At 36.0% G+C, this 15,000-nt stretch overlaps 2 protein-coding genes across 2 annotated transcripts in view; one reads left to right on the plus strand and one right to left on the minus strand.

The window, feature by feature from the left end:
* Window positions 1-6: 6 nt before the first annotated feature.
* LOC138865237 (uncharacterized) lies at window positions 7-4,728 on the plus strand. The gene is made up of 3 exons (XM_070135001.1): window positions 7-90; window positions 2,645-2,763; window positions 3,758-4,728. Exons 2-3 carry the CDS (start codon window positions 2,701-2,703, stop codon window positions 4,022-4,024), a joined length of 330 nt encoding a protein of 109 aa, XP_069991102.1. The 5' UTR covers window positions 7-90; window positions 2,645-2,700; the 3' UTR covers window positions 4,025-4,728.
* A 4,094-nt stretch (window positions 4,729-8,822) lies between these two features.
* LOC113822116 (cation-dependent mannose-6-phosphate receptor) overlaps window positions 8,823-15,000 on the minus strand; it is a 24,350-nt gene continuing 18,172 nt past the window's right edge. Inside the window, exons 3-6 of the mRNA XM_070135000.1 lie at window positions 14,394-14,503; window positions 13,972-14,102; window positions 13,552-13,678; window positions 8,823-13,155 (exon numbers count right to left, since the gene is read on the minus strand). Coding sequence (XP_069991101.1) covers window positions 13,009-13,155; window positions 13,552-13,678; window positions 13,972-14,102; window positions 14,394-14,503 — 515 coding nt within the window. The 3' untranslated portion in view covers window positions 8,823-13,008. The remainder of the gene's footprint in view (window positions 13,156-13,551; window positions 13,679-13,971; window positions 14,103-14,393; window positions 14,504-15,000) is intronic.

Consider the following 15,000-nt stretch of genomic DNA (forward strand, 5'->3'; position numbering starts at 1 on the left):
CTTTTCAGAATGACAGTCAAACTCAAGGCAGAGTTACTGGGAGTAGATGTAAAGGAAATGACGAAAAAGTTGATGATACACCACCACAAGGTTTGCAGTTCTGTATTTTCTGTACCTCCTTCAGCCAGAGAGTCTAAATTTTATGATAATTCATGCTCTCATAAAAGGAGTTTAATAGACTTTTACATTTTTTTCCCCATGATTCTATGTGGTTTTCCAATTCGTTCCAAACCTGGATTCTCTTGCCCGTTTTTTTGTTGTTGTTTTTTTTCTTCTTTTTTTTTTCTTTTCTTTTCTTTTCTTTTCTTTTCTTTTCTTTTCTTTTCTTTCTTTAATAAGATTCATCATACATAGATTCCTTCATTTGTGTATTTTGTGTGTAACAAATTTCTTTTTTAATAATATTTGTCATAACTTATTTTTCTTATGATTTTTTCTTCTTCCTCATCTTCATCTTCATCTTCATCTTCATCTTCATCTTCATCTTCATCTTCATCTTCATCTTCATCTTCATCTTCATCTTCATCTTCTTCTTCTTCTTCCTCTTCATCTTCTCCTCCTCCTCCTCCTCCTCCTCCTCCTCCTCCTCCTCCTCCTCCTCCTCCTCCTCCTCCTCCTCCTCTATTTTTTGGTTATCAATAAAGCACATTTTGGAGAGATGGTATGAATATAAGATGATGTTTTAAACAGTGGAACCCTGAACACTATCTGTTAAAGTAGAATATATATATATATATATATATATATATATATATATATATATATATATATATATATATATATATATATATATATATATATATATATATATATATATATATATATTAGATTCAGCATGCAGCTGAGCGTGATTTCTTTGTAGTAGAATTTCTGTACAACGAGGCATGATACCAGTTTTTACAGCCATGAGCTAACTAACTAACTTGCGGTGATAATAACTATGTATGCCTATGTAAAGCATGGTGTCAGTAGTGCATCACCCTTATTGCAACAGATTTCGACTCCGTCAGTTAGTTAAATGTTACATATTCATCAATACCTTAAAACTAAAGAAGCATAAATTCTAGCTTTACTTGGGGACAAGATATCAAACATTGAGAGAAGACATCATTAAAGTGAGTTCAGTTTAGTTAGATTTGCGAAGTCATGCTTCACCCGGCCCTTGTCTCTAGAGTGGCCCGGCCTGTGTCAACTATTTCTAGTTAACTCATGTGTTTTCTTTGAACTGTATGCTTATCATGGTGGCCAAATTGCAAGCAAGTGATCCTGCTGCCACGGAGTAAGCATGTGGCATGCCCTTTTTACCAGCCCGGCGGCTGTGGTGGGTGGTCCGTCATAAAAATTGTGTGTGTTCACAATTCAGCAAGTAATGTAACAGGGTGGCATTAGGCTCGCCGCAGTGTTTGCATATCCTGGCAGTCTTATCATCAATAATTTGCCAAGCACATGGGTAACCTAGTCACTTGGCAAATTATTGATTATGATACTGAGTTAGAATCAGTTATAAACGTATGGCAATTATTACAATTCATAATCCTAGAGTGAATTCCATGTAGAGCAGTCAATTAGGTGAGTAAAGCAGGTCATCAACATGTATGTGTGAATACAGTTAGCATGGCAAGTAAAAGGAAGTGAGGTTTCAAAGAACACAATATGTTTAGATTCAAAGAATGTAGTAAAGACACAAGCAATAACGAAATAATTACAGATAAACATATCATCTAGAAGGGATAAGACACGATAATGCATTTTCGCAAACAATAAACATGAATAATATATGCCTTTGATGATGCCTTGCTGGAAGACCTAGTTGAAGTGACAGGATGAAATTTTTGCTGTGATGACATTTAGTCTGCCACATTCTATCAGTTCATACTAGGATGGTTTCAATTTATTTTAGCATGGGAAAATATTTTAATATTACTCTAAATACTCTCATTTGTATCAAACCATCTGTAGTCGTAATAACAACAAAAATATAGCCAACAGAAAAAATTGTGACCTGAAATCTCTGGCCGTTGGTCATTCTTTGTTTCCATTTAGCAGACAAATTTCCTTAGAATTCCAGCCCTGGTTACAAGGTCTACTAATCGCCTCCTTTGTGGCTAAGCACTGGCAGAGCCATCTATGTGCAGACATTTAACAAAACAATACTAAAGTAAACACCTTTTCCTGGGGGCATTGGGTTAATGTTAGGGGTTATGTATACATGCCAGTCCAAAAATATTTGGTTATTAAGGAGTCAGTTACTTGGCCTATCTGATCTCACCTGTTTAACCACTTCCTTGAATTTTCAAGGAATGTAGTAAACTTCTCAAGCCTAGCCATTGACTCCTAGGTGATTAAGAGCATGTGAAGTCATCTCTCTGTAAACAAAACTGACATAGGTTTATAATCTGTCTTGAAATATTTCATATTTTATACAGGAGACCATACCTGTTAATATTCTCATTAACAGTCATTTCTGCCATGCAATTTTTTTCAGATTGAAGGGAGGGGAAATGTATACTGTTACCAATGCTTTGATACTATTTTCATTCCTTAAGATCCTGTATTGCCCACAGAAATATAAATTACTTGCATCACATTATTTTTGTATTATCCACTTTATTATCATTATCATTATTGTTAATTATTATTACAGGAGTGGAATTTCTTCATTCAACAACAGTCTTCTTTTGTGAACTCTGCAGTCAGGTTATGTATGACAAAGATGAAGTTATCCTCCATCCACAGAAGTCACAACACCTGAAGAAATACAAAGTAAGGATCTTATAACCATTAGATGATTTTTCAAAAACAAGTAGGCAAAGTTTCCTTCCACAGCCATCCTGATTCTTACACCTTTTCACAGTTACATCTGAATCTCAAGCCCATGCAATATCTATGCTGGATGACCTTATTGGTAAACCTATTCCTGCTCAACCCCACTCCTCCCTTAATACTAGTACTGGAACTGTTTCATCTCCCCAGCTGATTGCCTTGTCTATGACAAGGATCAATCAGACTGTGAAGACCTGTTTGCCTACTTTACTGACTATGATACAGTATTAGTACAGTGTTACACTGTATCTCCTAGAGGCTGCCATTAGCCCCATGTCAATATTGCCAAGATTACCTTCAGTAAATATGACCTTCCAAATAAGGTCTATATCGGTTGAGAACCTTTTCAATTAACAACCAGTTCTCCTTTTTCAGATCTATAAATACCCTCCATTCGATCTAATCAACTATAATCCTTAATAAACCTATCAAGACAGGGCCAGAATTATCAGTTTAGTTTTTCTGGCAGGGTTTGTGCTATGTACACTCAGTGAGTGGGTGAGTGAGTTATGATGCGTATAGGCATAGTACATGATGATGTCATGATGGCTATGGCCATTAACCCTTCCCCTCCTATCAATCCTTATCCTACCCCATTTACTCCCCCTCTGTCTACCTTTTTCACTACCATACTATCTTACAATGCTATATGATTTGAAATCTAAGACATTTTGTTCTAATAAAGAACTTCTCTAAACCCCTTTCACCACAATACTTTACCATAGTGCTATATGACCTTTGATGTCTAGAACATTTATTTATTCAAAATATTAGCACACATCAAGATGTAGAATAATGTTTGTGTTAATTTTATAACAATCTCTCATTCCCATCTCCATCTTCAGCTCACCGATTACTGTTCTCTATCATCACTTTCCCTCCTTTCCTTTTTTGCATTTTACTTATTAATCTGATTTCATCACTGTCTTTGCAGGAGTATATTCAGGGAAATGTCACACAGGAAATCCAGTTCATGAAAGAAAAGATGTCAGCACTTACGGAATACTGCAAAAAGAGGCAAGTTAAGTTAGTCAAAAATGCATCTGATGTCATCACAGACTGCCTTACAGAGCCTTCTAATCCCTGTACAGGCCCCCCTGATAAGGAGAAGACAAGTAATTCAGACAGCAGTAGTAGCACCAAACGCAAGCTCATGAATGAACAGTGTGAACATAATAAAAAGAATCGAGTAGAGAGATAGTCTAGTCTTATGAAAGGGATCTGATTGAAGGCTCTTTTTTTTAGTGTGATATATGAGCTTTACAGCATAATATCTCACATTATTTTATCTAATTCAGTGAGAAGATACGTTTTGTTAATTCCTTTGTATATATCTTAGGTAAAATATCTTTTGTGTCCAATATTTTTATATACAGAAAAAATAAGTATTTATATTGTTTAGTTGTTGTTGTTTTTACTATGTACAGGTATATGAAGTCTGTGATAAATTCATCTTTAGCTAGAATCTCAAGCATAAATAATCAAAGAAATGTCCTCCATGTGAAACTTGTACATAAAAGATTACTTGAAGCTAGACTAAAGTAAATACTCTGTCCATAGTTGAAAAATACTTGTCCTGGACTTTTTAACATTCAGATTTTTACACCTTAGCATGTAACCAGAAATAACTCCTAAATATGTGTTTAATTTAACATTTAGATTGGCAACAAAACCAATGTTTAGCATTGTTTTACAGTGATATTTGAGTGTCATGAAAGTTGTGTAAAACATGATACAACTTAGCATTTATAACGGACTGATTATTGAATATAAGAGCCTTTACCGTGAATTATTTGAAATAATTTCTGGTATTTTTATACATTTTTATTCTTTTACATACCTATATTTTTCACATTTGGTAATAAAATATTTGAGGAAGTACTTAATACTTAGTAAAATGAAAAACCCTTGTTTGACTTCCCTCCCAATACCTTGGTCATTGTTGTCATGGGAGGGTTTAGGAGATGAGGACTTTTACATTTTTCACATTTGGTAATAAAATATTTGAGGAAGTACTTAATACTTAATATAATGAGAAACCTTGTTTGACTTCCCTCCCAATACCTTGGTCATTGTTGTCGTGGGAGGGTTTAGGAGATGAGGACTGAGGCCCAATGTAGGGGATCACCTCTGACTTAGGCCTCAGCCCTCACCTCAACTAATAATGTTTGGTCTTTTCTTCTCTCCTGTCTTCTGTATCTTCTTCATCCCCTTCTTCTATCCCATTCCTAAGGTGTGAGAGCCATGCTGAAAGGATGAAAGGCTGGCTTTGTGTCAGTCACAATGGCCTCCAGGTGCCATGGGCACATTATTCCCTTGGTTGACCCCTAGCCGATGGGTGGCATGTACGTACATGCCATGGCTGTTGTGGACCGAAAGACGGGTGGCATCGTGCCATGCCCATTCCCGCACCACTGGCTCATTGGACGGAGTTTGTTTTTCTCCGATAGTAGCGGCTTCATTTATATGGTAAAGATTTTAGGCAATGGTACCTATAATGAAGGTAAACCTTCAAAATTTTAATATTTTTATAAATTATAGCAAAATAAAACCTTTTAGGTGCTAAATGTCGTGTGCAAACTACCGAACGAGCTGGGTGCAAACAGGGGAAACTGCCAATGCGCGCCAACAACCCCGTCCATACGTTCCACTTTGTCCATACGTCGGCATTGGGTTAATTGCCTAGCCCTTACCCGTTAGGTGGACCCTGAGGCATAGACCGTTTCTTTTCCCCATTTTACTCAGGCTCACCATAGCCAATAATGAAGATTCTGTACCCTTCATAAGAGCATTAAGGCTTGCCCCTTCGTCAAATAGCTTATCTGAATTTGATTTTGGCTTTCAGACCCCTGCCCATCCTTTGACCACGGCTCCGACCCCAATACTAATACCCTTTCTTAGACACTTACAGACAACTCTAACCATTCCAAAACACCCACCCAGGTTATTACTCAACCTCCAGAAAGCACCCCTTCCTCTCTCCCAACATTCTCCTCTTTATCTCCTGCTACACAGTCCTCTTCAGTGTCTACCCCCTCTTCCCTTGTTACTACTCTTTATCCTTATTGTCCTCCTCCCCCACAGAACTACAATCCACACAAACCCATCTTCCTCTTATCCTCGTCCTCCCCCCCAATCCCTTGCCCATTTTTGTCGTAGGGGGGCTTAGGAGACGGAGACCGAGACCCAATGCAGTGATCTCCCCTGCCTAGGGCCTCAGCCCTCGACTCAACTAATTTTGCATGGTCTTTCCCCCTCCAGCTTTTTGTTTCCGTCCCTTCTCCAACCCCTTCTATTATCTACTTGCTAAGGTGTAAGAGCCATGCTGAAATGATGAAAGGCTGACCTTCTGCCAGTCCTGAACGGCCTGTGGGAACCATGGGCACGGTACTCCCCAGATTTAATTGTCTTGCCATTACTCCTTTAAGGGGCACTGTTTCTGTCCCTTTACATAATCAAGGCTTCCCATGGCCAGTAATGAAGATGTAATACCCCTATTAGGGGCAATGAGGCATGCCCCTTCATCAAATAGCACCATCAGCTCCCCAACCCCAGACTCTCCTTCGACCACGACTCCGAACACTGAAACTACTACCCACTCCTCAATGCCTACTAGTGTATCACCCACCCAAGCAGAGACTCAATCTCCAGAAGACATTCCTATCCTCCCTCAAATTCATCAACTCTACCCCTACAACCTTCATCAAACACCCCAACCTCCCTTATTACTACCTTACAGCCTTATTCTCCATCTCTCCGTAAAACTACCCCCCTCAACAACATTCCCGCTTCCACACGCCCCCGTCCTTCTACCACCACCAACCCTACAAATATCTTAACTACTCTATTTAGCCCAGCTAAATGGGACTGATTTTTCGTGATCCCCCCTACAGCTCCTTACTCAAGCAACACTCTCCTCTTTCAACAATGTCTCCAAAAACATGTAGGCAGAGTCCCTTTCCTTATCGGACGCGATCAGGCCCTTCTCACAACAGTCAGATCTGAAGCTGAAGTTATAGCATTATCAAAACTAAGTGATCTCTCTGGCAACCCCATCCCTGCAGAACCTCATCCAACTCTTAATACTTGTACCAGAACTGTCTCTATCTCCCCAGCAAACTGCCCAGTCAATACCAAAGATTGGTCAGATTGTGGAGAATACTTACTCAGCTCCCTGAAGTCAAGCAGAAGTAAAATTATGTTGTGACATGTAGAATACAATACCAAGAAATTGACATGTCAGGGCTGTACTCAGTTTCACTGATAATTAAAAAATGCAGATCTTCTCCCTCAGTCATTTTCTAGTTCACACTATATCAGGAATACAGCAGATCTTGGCCCACAAGTTGTGGACTGGCCTATGGTAAATCCATCTTTAAAACAATCAAATGTTTTGTTGAAAGTTAGCTGACCATGCACTGTTAACCAATTACAACAGTGGAATCCCTTTTCTGAGGAAGATCATGTTTGTGTCAAAATATAGAGATAACCCTAATCACCATTTTTCAAAAGTTGGCAGCTCTGAGTCAGTCACTTAACCTTCAGTGAATATTGATTCTCATATTTGCTACATGGATATGTGTTGCCCTGCATCCAATCAGTGAGTAGATACAGCCTTTGAAATTACTAAAAAGTCATATGCCACAGCCAAAAATGTAGACTTCTGAAAAAACATATATTTTCTGCATTTCTAATTCTTCACTCTAGTGGGTGACTGCACATAGTGCCTAACATGTACTTAGTTCAGGATGTGTAAATGCCACAGGTTTGTGCAAAGTAAGAGTTTTACATTTCTTCACCTATGAAAATGCATAACCATATTTAGTGATTACTTGAAACTATGGCATGTTGTCCACAGCACAATCAGCCATTACATTCTCCACTTTTTCTTGCACACCCTGTATACTCAATTGCACCAGGGTAGTGCATGGCAAGTTCTACAAAACAAAAGATAGCTGCATACAGACCTATACAATATACTGTACATATATACAGATAAGGGTTAGATAAACTACATTTAAACTTTCTTGCTTCTGTAATCCACCTTTAGACTAGTTCTTGTTACAACTCTAGTACTGACACACAAAAATTACTTATTTTGTGGATAAAATAATGCCTTATCTGCCAATTAAAAGAAATAAGAAAAAATACCACAGATATAAACTGATTATCATTTACTGTGTGTGTGGGGGGTGGGGGGTGCAAGTAAGTGAGTGAGTGAGTGAGTGAGTGAGTGAGTGAGTGAGTGAGTGAGTGAGTGAGTGAGTGAGTGAGTGAGTGAGTGAGTGAGTGAGTGAGTGAGTGAGTGAGTGAGTGAGTGTGTGTGTGTGTGTGTGTGTGTGTGTGTGTGTGTGTGTGTGTGTGTGTGTGTGTGTGTGTGTGTGTGTGTGTGTGTGTGTGTGTGTGTGTGTGTGTGTGTGTGTGTGTGTGTGTGTGTGTGTGTGTGTGTGTGTGTGTGTGTATGTGTGTGTGTGTGTGTGTGTGTGTTGTGTGTGTGTGTGTGTGTGTGTGTGTGTGTGTGTGTGTGTGTGTGTGTGTGTGTGTGTGTGTGTGTGTGTGTGTGTGTGTGTGTGTGTGTGTGTGTGTGTGTGTGAGCATGCCTATGTGAGTGCGTGTGAGTTCTACTTACCTTATTTCTTTTGTTCTTTACCATCCTTTTTTTTTTTCTTAATAAAGTAAGTGGAATGTTAAAAATTTAGAGAGCACCACATCAAAATATGAGTAAAAAAAAATCAATGACAAAATTCATCACTGTAAAAAAAGGGGGAAAAAGAAAAAAAAACGGGAATGACATGAACTGAGAAATTCCAATGATAATAAACTACCATAAGTGAACACAAAAATAAACTATAAACATGAATTATGAATACAATCCAACATAATGACCTGTTTAGTTTCTTACAATAAGTCTTAATATAGTCATCCTTAACCCTAAAAGGATGAAATATGGCTATTATCATTGCTAGTAAGTGTGAACACGGAGTGAAACAAAACAAAAATCTACAAAAGAGGTCAAATTATTTATACTACAAATTTCCATATTTGAAAGATCTTAGGTAAAATATATAAAAGCAGAGAAACCAGCAAACAATGCATTTTTCCTATCCAATAGCACATGAAGTTCTGAACTTTTTCATCCTTACTGAAGTTCATAATCAAGATTCAATAGCTTCCTTCTTTCATTTGTTTTAATCTCCCTGCACTGAAAGCTCATCAAAGTGAATTTTCTTTTCCTTTAATCCATGACATATTCCTAATTTTATGTATGGTCTATGTTTGGAAGATTTAAACATGGTGAAAAATCAGGAAGGTCTTTCAAGCCAAGCACCATCAGAAAAGGCATAAAAGTATTTTTTCACACATATAGTTTGAACATTGACACTAACCATGTCCCTGTTCAATGCATCAATAAAGGCACATGTATGGATGGTTACTGGGAACAAGAATAACAATAAAATAAATACTTAAAAAAACATGGCAGTCTTTTGTTACAGAAGCCTATATAATCAACAACGTTCACATCCTAGTACTTAATATCTTCACACACAAGTGCAGAAAAATAAGCAGTCACAGTGACATCTAAGTTTATAAAAAAAAATTGTGTTATAACACAAAATGCGCCATTCATTTTCTGTCAAAATATTACCTCATATAATTTATCTGAAGCAATCTTGAAGCCTACAACAATACTTGAAAATATTGAAATATAAAACTATTTTTTGTCATTAAAGCTATTACCCTCGCTAGAACATCACAGATTCATCAACCAGATTTTTTACTTGTTCACATCCAAAATATTCTACAATATTCCTCACCCACTCCTTCAGGGTTTTTTTGTGATCCTATCTACTTATTATCTGAACAATATAATATTGATATCAATGTCCAGAGAAAATCTAAATCTCATCTCACTACTTGAAAATACCTTAATATTTCAAAAAAGCCACATTAAAAATAAGTCAATAATAAAAAAACAGTAAAACAGAACATTACAAGTCTACAGTATATTCACTTTAATATCTGCTTCTCTCCAAATCTTAATAATAAAGTGGTGTGTAACGGAACATCATTATTATGCCTACACCTGCCTCATGCATATACTCATACACTTATTTAGATTGTAGATTTGACTTCAAAATCCAAATGCCATTATTATTGGTTGGCAAACACTATGTCATTTTTAAGAGACTCTCAGTCACTAAGAAATAGCATTATCACATTATCTTATTTAAGCAATCATATTAGGCAAGTCAATACTTAAATTTCCTATCTAATATGTTTTCTGTCTCTAAATTAACACAATTTACAAATCATTTGTGCAATTTCACTTGCTGCTAAAAATGTGTTTCATTCTATTCACATTTGTCTTAAACCTTTAGCTAGACATCTTAATAGTTATGCATAACACAATTAAACTATCTCAGTTATCCGACTTAAATAATATGCTTAAGCTATATCAAACTGAGAAAATCCAACTCAGAAATCATATTCACTAAAGTGTATGTATCACATGACTGAGATTGGAACTGAAAAAGAGGGAGGAGGACAATGGAGTGGATGTAAAATCATCTCCCACAGTACCCTAAATTTTACAAAGCCTTATGTGTGGCACACAAATTAAGGTTTCCATGCAAGTCTGTCAACCAATCAGTGAAATTCAGTTTCATAGGAAAAGGATTGCTGTCCAAAACATCTCACTTCATTGTCTAATTCAATAAATAGACATGTAAAGCACAAAGAGGGATAATGCAAGGTAATATATTCTGGAATAACTCTTATGAAAGACATGATCCAAAGGTGCAGACAAATATTTTGGCTTACAATTAAGCCTTCAAAAAGTGATAAATACATCAATAAACCTGGAAAAACTTGAGGCACATTATTAATCATAAACTACTGACAACTACTGAAAGTAGATCTTTGACATAATTTTGTTATGCAGCCTTACATAACTGGTCAATACTTGTCAATATCAAATATTGACTCCATAAAATTATTATAACTTTATAATTTTTCCTATTTTGCCATGACCATATCTGTTTTTCTCTTCAGAATGCTGGCACACTATACTGGCAAGGAGAATGGTAAATTACTCAAACAAATTATATTGAGACAAAGACATAAGTCCCTCTTCTCTGTCAACTCAATACTGTTAACCATGAGAAAGCAATGATTGCTATTATTTAACAGATAAACAAATTATATTTCACTATGTGCAAGCACCCTATTCAGCTGTTTACCCTACAAGTCTCTGAATTTTACCATCCCTTTTGTATAATTTTTCCTTTCTTAGAGATTGCCCTTTACAGGTGTTATTTCATAACTGAAAACAATAGTTCTGGAAGTGTTACACTATTCTGATGGTATAATAATTTCAAATAAAACTCCCAACTCTACTTAGAGAAGTAGCTAATAGTTTAACATAATGATAGACAGCTGTTTCTTTCCAATTCTTCATCCTTTTCAGTTAAGGTATTTATATTATCACATTTATCCTGCTTCTCTGCTTACCTTTCTTTTCAGTTGCACTTTTTGGTGTTTTGTGCAAACATACCTAGCTTTCTATTTTTGTTCCTTTATCTTGACCTCCCATTTCTTATTCCCTTTTCCCATTTCTTCTTTGGTTCATTGGATATCTCTTCTAAGTTGGTCAAGTTTTCACTTCTAATGAATCTGATATTCTATCATACCTCCATCCCCTATTGTGCTGCCTGCCATTTGCTGGCACGCCCAATACTTTATTTCATTACATGTTGTTTTTTCTTAATTCTTTGGGACTACCATATTTCCGAAAACTCCAACCTCACAAACATCTCCTGCTACTGTCTTATGTTTTGACAGGATCAGTTTTTATTCTTGATCTGTTAAACATTTAAGCAGGGGTACAAGGAGCATTTTTTCCCACACAGACATCTTGACAACATTCATGGATGCATAAAATGTCATGATGTTTACTCTCTTTCCTTATGGAAGTATCTCATCTTCTGGAGGCAGCAAAGGTTGAACAGATTATTCCCTATTCACACATCATTTTTCTTTCTACTTTTTCTGTTAATGAAAATGAGGTATAAATGCTTTTGCATAGACAGTTGGTCCTTTACATTCATGAAGTTTTATTTGCCAATATAATTTTCCTCAGACTTGGCCTAATTACATATTAATACTTAGACACAAAAACTGAGTGTGAAAAAATAACAAACACCTGTAAAAGTACAAACAAGTAAAACTCAAAGTTCTAGAATATATACAAATATATAATATCGGTAAATACACCAGTGACTGTGGATATTCTCTTCCCATCCTCTTACTATCATAAATGGTGGGCAGCACTAGTCTCCATGGCCCCATCATTGTTAACATTAGCTTTAAGTTGCACCGCATACCATGCACAAATAAGTGTATTTTTGTGAAACCCAATTTTCTGTGTGATTTAAATAACCCTTGATGTAGTTTTGGTCTTGAAAGTGATATAATCACTACATATTCTAGGATAAGACAGATGGATTATGTAATACCACCACTTAAGAAATATATTCTTTCATTACTTCTAATATAGTTATCATGTATCTATGTCTGGGGAATGATGCAACTCCAAAATTTACCTATAGACTTCCTTAATAATACTAGCAACATGTACGGCACACATTACCAAAATGTTGATGAATATTAAGGACCAGCTGTATGTATGTTTCTTCACATATATGTATTTTCAATTTGCACATCTTACTTGCAAGAACTGTTCTATTTTTATTTTGACATACTTTACGGCCTTTGTCTCACTTTTTTTGTCTTACTCATATTTATAGTTAGAACATAAGTTTATACATATGTATTTTCTTCCTTTCATTGATCTTCTTAATATTTAGCTTTTTATTTCAGCCATCTGAACTAATGCCCTATAGGAAATCTGTTCTTTAGGGTTTACTCTCCATGGTTAACACCTTATTGCCCAGTCAGCAGGTATTTAGGAGCTCAGAGCAATCAATTGAAAGGCTAGGTGGTGCTATTTATTTTTTCTATGCACAATATATCTGACATTATTTGAATATTTCTCTATATGAATTTGCCATTCCCTTATTGCTATAATTCCGTGCCAGCATCCTAAAAGGAAATAACAATTGTCAATCCTTCAAATGAGGAATTCTAACTAATACCTTTGAAATAAAATAATGAGACAGAATTTTTCTAAGGACTAAGGAGAGCCGAGTCTCTGTCTGTATTCTGAAGATCCTGTGCCAAACGTTCCTCAATGGGTGAATACCCATCATAGGAGCTTGGGGGTCTTCCAGCGCCACAGTATTGGTCGCATCGACACACAGCACCACAACCATCCTTAGGGAAGAATAAAAAAGATAGAGAAATTAATTAAAAACATAAAAAAGACACTATATTTTATCTGAATATGGATTTAAATAAAAACTGAAAATTATAATAAGAGTTTAAGTTCAAAATGACAAAGAAAATTCCACTCCTTTCCTATCAGTGACAAACAGCTTCTTTCTGGTGCTGTGCTATTGTCTCAGGATATTGTGATTCTCAATGTTCACTGCTTCTATAAAGCATAATCATCACGAACACATAAGAAATGAAATATACAAACCCTGCTTCTATAAAACATAATCATCACGAACACATAAGAAATGAAATACATAAACCAGGATCATATTTAGCTCAACTGCACCAAATAACCTGCCCTTGACATACATAGACCAACTCTTCTATACTTACAGCCAGTTTGTTGCCAACTGTAAACCAGAATTCACGATTGGGGATTTGTTCAATGCCCTTTGCACCGCGCACTAACCGAAGGTAGAAGAAACCAAAGGTGAAATAAGCACAGAATGTCACCAGAACTCTGTAATATGATAAAAATAATATGGTGAACTAATTCCTTAAAATATGTATAGTACCCTAAGCACCTAATAATTTAACATGAGACGGTTACAACTGTAACTCTAATAATAGTCATCAATATGTCTGAAACTTTTAATACCTGAAAATCTGCAACTTGTTACTGATAAAAACACTAACATTCAACATCACTCTGAGAGTTTTGTGGTTGAAACTAAGTATGTATTTCTAATAAGAACTGGTAAACTAGACATGAAAGTGAAGCAAAAAAAAAAATAAAAATGATGATGAGCTCACATAATGAGAAAGATTGATCCTCCACTAAGGCCAGAAGCAGGTGTAGGGGCACAGATGCTTTTGTGTCCAGCAACAAACAGCAAGTAGCATGAAGTACTGATGTTCAGCATCTCAACAGTGTGAATTTCCAACTGTAAAAGAAAGCTGCATAATTCACACATTCAATTTTTAGTTCCTGTATTTACACAGGCTTTCAACTATTACAAAAAATAACTCCCTTTTTCTATTTAATGTAAAGAGAATAAGAAAACAAATAAACTTGTAAATAATTTCAAACAGGTACATACATGAACATACATTCTCAATGCATGCACATCAACATTCATACCCACACACATTATCAATGGCTACATAGAGTCGATGTTATAATTCAGACTTTGGTTACTCAGTTTAACAAAATTTGAAAAAAAATCAACACAAACCTCAGCTTGCATGCGATCACACACAAACATAATGTGTGCTTTCCGCTCTTCTTTGTTGCAAGAGCTGGTGTAGTTATCACCACCAAGCAAGGTAAGCATCAGCCAGTTATCTGTTTTCAAATATAAAGGAATATGGAATGAAGAATAACAGAACAATACATCATAGGAGCATCTAAATAAACTATATTTCTTATTTGGTTTAAGTCAGTGTCAACATTTCACAGTAACATATATTGACCACTGTATTAAAAAAAAAATGTTGCAAACAGACAGCTCTACAAATGCTTGGACAATAAGGAGTCAATTAAAGGCCGAATGTGACCTTACCTGATTCCCCAATTCCTTAAATCTTTTTATATTTTTTCCATTGCTATAATACCAATACTGTTTTTAATGCTAATGACATGATGATCATATTAATGTATTAATACTAATAACAGATTTTAAAAAATCAAAAAATTCTAGGAAAATGGAGAGAACAGTTGGTGTTGAGTCCTTGGTGACTAAGTATTTGTGGAGCTATCTGCGAGCAAACACAACTAATAGCCTAAAATCATTGTGAACATGATATGAATGTCATGCCATCCCGTCACAAAGGGCAAATGAC

The sequence above is a fragment of the Penaeus vannamei genome, chromosome 20 (assembly GCF_042767895.1).
Source record: "Penaeus vannamei isolate JL-2024 chromosome 20, ASM4276789v1, whole genome shotgun sequence".
Classification (NCBI taxonomy): Eukaryota; Metazoa; Arthropoda; class Malacostraca; order Decapoda; family Penaeidae; genus Penaeus; species Penaeus vannamei.